Source organism: Humulus lupulus, chromosome X (assembly GCF_963169125.1).
Source record: "Humulus lupulus chromosome X, drHumLupu1.1, whole genome shotgun sequence".
Classification (NCBI taxonomy): Eukaryota; Viridiplantae; Streptophyta; class Magnoliopsida; order Rosales; family Cannabaceae; genus Humulus; species Humulus lupulus.
In genome coordinates, this window is record NC_084802.1 from 105,845,418 (window position 1) to 105,848,182 (window position 2,765).

Consider the following 2,765-nt stretch of genomic DNA (forward strand, 5'->3'; position numbering starts at 1 on the left):
AACAAAAATTTGTAACTTCACTTTTTTATATCACTATCGATTCCTCCCTCTTCCCGTATTTCTCACACATTTTTAATCAAGAACAAAACCACTCAAAGATGGTTCATACTAGGAGCAAGGGCACTCCATCTTCTTTAACCCGGGTAAGAAAACGAAAAAAAAAAAAATACTGAAAGAAATGGTTTGCTTAGCTCAAACATACTGAGGTTGAGCACCTTGTATTTATATATTAGTTGGTACAATTACAAGTGATTAGCAAATAACTAAAAGGCAAAGAATAAAAAAAAATATTAAGGATAAGATTTGTTAGCTCAGGACTACAAAGGTGTAATGACACCTGTATCAAAAATGTTAAAAGGCATATATGGGGTGTATATTAGGGTTTTATTTCTTAACAGTCCCCCTCAAACTAAGTGAGTTCTCAACCACACCTAGTTTGTCTACTATGAACTGAAACCGAGAGTGAGTGAAGCCTTTGGTGAAGCAGTCAGCTATTTGGTCATGTGAGGCAACATATCGGATGTCTAGGAGCTTCTTAAGTACTTTGTCACGAACAAAATGAACATCTAGTTTAATATAGAAAGGCATTATTAATATCTAATAGTCGAACATCCCAACAGTAAGCAACAACAATAGAAAGAACAATACAAATCGTTGAAGCCCTAAAAACGTGACTATATGTTTCACCAAAATAAATACCAGGTCGTTGGTTAAAACCTTTGGCCACCAAGCGAGCTTTATAGCGTTGGAAAGAACCATCAGAGTTCATTTTAGCCTTTAAAACCCATCGATTACCAACAATATTCATCCCTGGACAAGAAGGCACCAAAGTCCATGTTTGATTGTTTTGAAGTACTAACAATTCATCCATCATGGCTTGCTTCCAACTAGCATGCTTAAGAGCTTCAACATCAGTGGTTGGTTCAATAAATCCTGTTGTCCATTTAGATTGTCCGACAGACCTTTTTCTTAAAATCCTAGCCTTGCTACATGTAACCATTGGATGAGAAGGTTGTAAAGATGAACAATGAGGCTGAGGTGAACTAATGTGTGTAGTTAAAGTAGCATCATGATCAGGAGTAGGTGAAACCTAACTTAAGACATTCTCACATGGTTGATTAGAAGAAATAGGAGAAGGTTCAGGAGAAGTTACCTCAGCAGGTAGTGAACTAGAGAACACAGGCGGTGATGAATGCTCAAGAGAGGCAGTTGGTTGGGCATCATCAACATGTGCAGAAGAAGAACATGGGACATGTAGAGGAGCGCTACTACAAAAATTACACGATAAGTCAGTTAAATACTAACTTCTGAATGTTCATAAGTCGGTTGGGAACTAACTTCCCATGCAGTGACTTATGATGTAAAAACATGGTAGGACTTATGATGTAAAAACATGGTAGGTCGGTTGGCGCCAAACCGACCTCTGGTGTAAGACATGGTAGGTCGGTTGCAAACTGACCTCTGGTGTAAGACATGGTGGGTCGGTTTGGCGCCAACTGACCTCTGGTGTAAACCAGGGTAGGTCGGTTTCACACCGACCTCTAGTGTAAAACATGATAAGTCGGGTCACAACCGACTTATGGTGTAGACATCTATTGTTAGTTTTACTAGAATCGACTTATGGTGTTTTTTTTATTAAAAAGTGTATTATGCCCAAAGAAAATCATGCTTTTTATACAAACAAACTGAACAAAACAAAACAAAACAGATATCACAGTGATATAAAATACTAGAATTTGAACTAAGTATCCAAAATAACGAGTCTTAAGTTAATTGCAAAATGACTCATATAAGCATTGTAAACTTAGACAACAAAAGTGTGTATATCTTTAAGAAAGTCTAGGTTTACATTGTAAGTATATCTCATTAAAAGACTAAGTTAACAAAAGTGAGTGAACCTATGTAGTACTCATCAAATCCATGACGCATTGTGCTCATTCTTCACGTACTTCATTGATCTCATCCTTTGTGTAAGAGTTCTTCCCGCCACACTAAAACAACATTCATTGCATGAGTTGAATTAATATACTTAATATTAAGGTAAAGCTAGAACTTTAATAATGAATATTTTCACTTACGTTACTAGTTAGCCATCGCATTGAAAACTCATTTGTCACGAAATCTTTCATCATCCTCATAACATAGAATCCACATTATACTGATTGTAATGGTTGACGGGGACACTTAACAGTTCTCCACACGACATCCTTAGTTTTCGCATTATTTGTGCGTAAATGTTGAAAGACACTAAGCAATAAAAACATAAACATTTAGATGTTGTTAATTTTTAAATGAATTTAAGAGTATGTAGTTAATTGGTTAGATTTTTACCGAGAAATGAGAGATTTGATTTCATCTGGTGGAAAATTGTGAAGAGAATCCAGGAAATAGCACAATTGGTGATCAAAATCAATTATTATAAGCATCCAATGCTTTCTAACAAAAACACAAAAACAAATCATTATAATATTATATATATTCACTAACAAAATACTAAAAGTAAAAAACTTACCCCTTATGATATGGCAACAACCACATCTAACCCGGATTTGAATCAATCATACGCTTTGATACCCATTCAACTCGTTCTTCTTCAGTGGATCCAACATTTGATAACCAAATTGGCTCAACAAAACGAAAAAAGTGACTGATCTCTCTTTTCACTAATTGGAAGTATAAAATTCCACATAAAAATATATATATATATATCTTTGTTAAATTTATAAAATACGCCATCTACAAACTTATGATTATTTTAAAAATAT

The 2,765-nt window shown here is 34.9% G+C and overlaps 1 protein-coding gene and 1 long non-coding RNA gene across 2 annotated transcripts; both read right to left on the minus strand.

Moving 5' to 3' along the window:
• Window positions 1-384: 384 nt before the first annotated feature.
• On the minus strand, window positions 385-1,000 carry LOC133806127 (uncharacterized mitochondrial protein AtMg00820-like). The gene is made up of 2 exons (XM_062244257.1): window positions 700-1,000; window positions 385-566 (listed from the first exon to the last, which is right to left on the minus strand). Exons 1-2 carry the CDS (start codon window positions 998-1,000, stop codon window positions 385-387), a joined length of 483 nt encoding a protein of 160 aa, XP_062100241.1.
• Window positions 1,001-2,206: 1,206 nt separating this feature from the next.
• Window positions 2,207-2,543, minus strand: LOC133807165 (uncharacterized). Its single transcript, XR_009879214.1, has 3 exons — window positions 2,513-2,543; window positions 2,332-2,436; window positions 2,207-2,247 (listed from the first exon to the last, which is right to left on the minus strand). It is a non-coding gene; the product is annotated as an uncharacterized LOC133807165 (long non-coding RNA).
• Between the last annotated feature and the right edge of the window lie 222 nt (window positions 2,544-2,765).

Coding starts and splice junctions, on each gene's coding strand:
- LOC133806127 (XM_062244257.1), bottom strand. CDS start 1,000: ATGGTTACATGTAGCAAGGCTAGGATTTTAAGAAAAAGGTCTGTCGGA. Junction 567..699: donor AGGTTTTAACCAACGACCTG/GTATTTATTTTG, acceptor ATATTAAACTAG/ATGTTCATTTTGTTCGTGAC.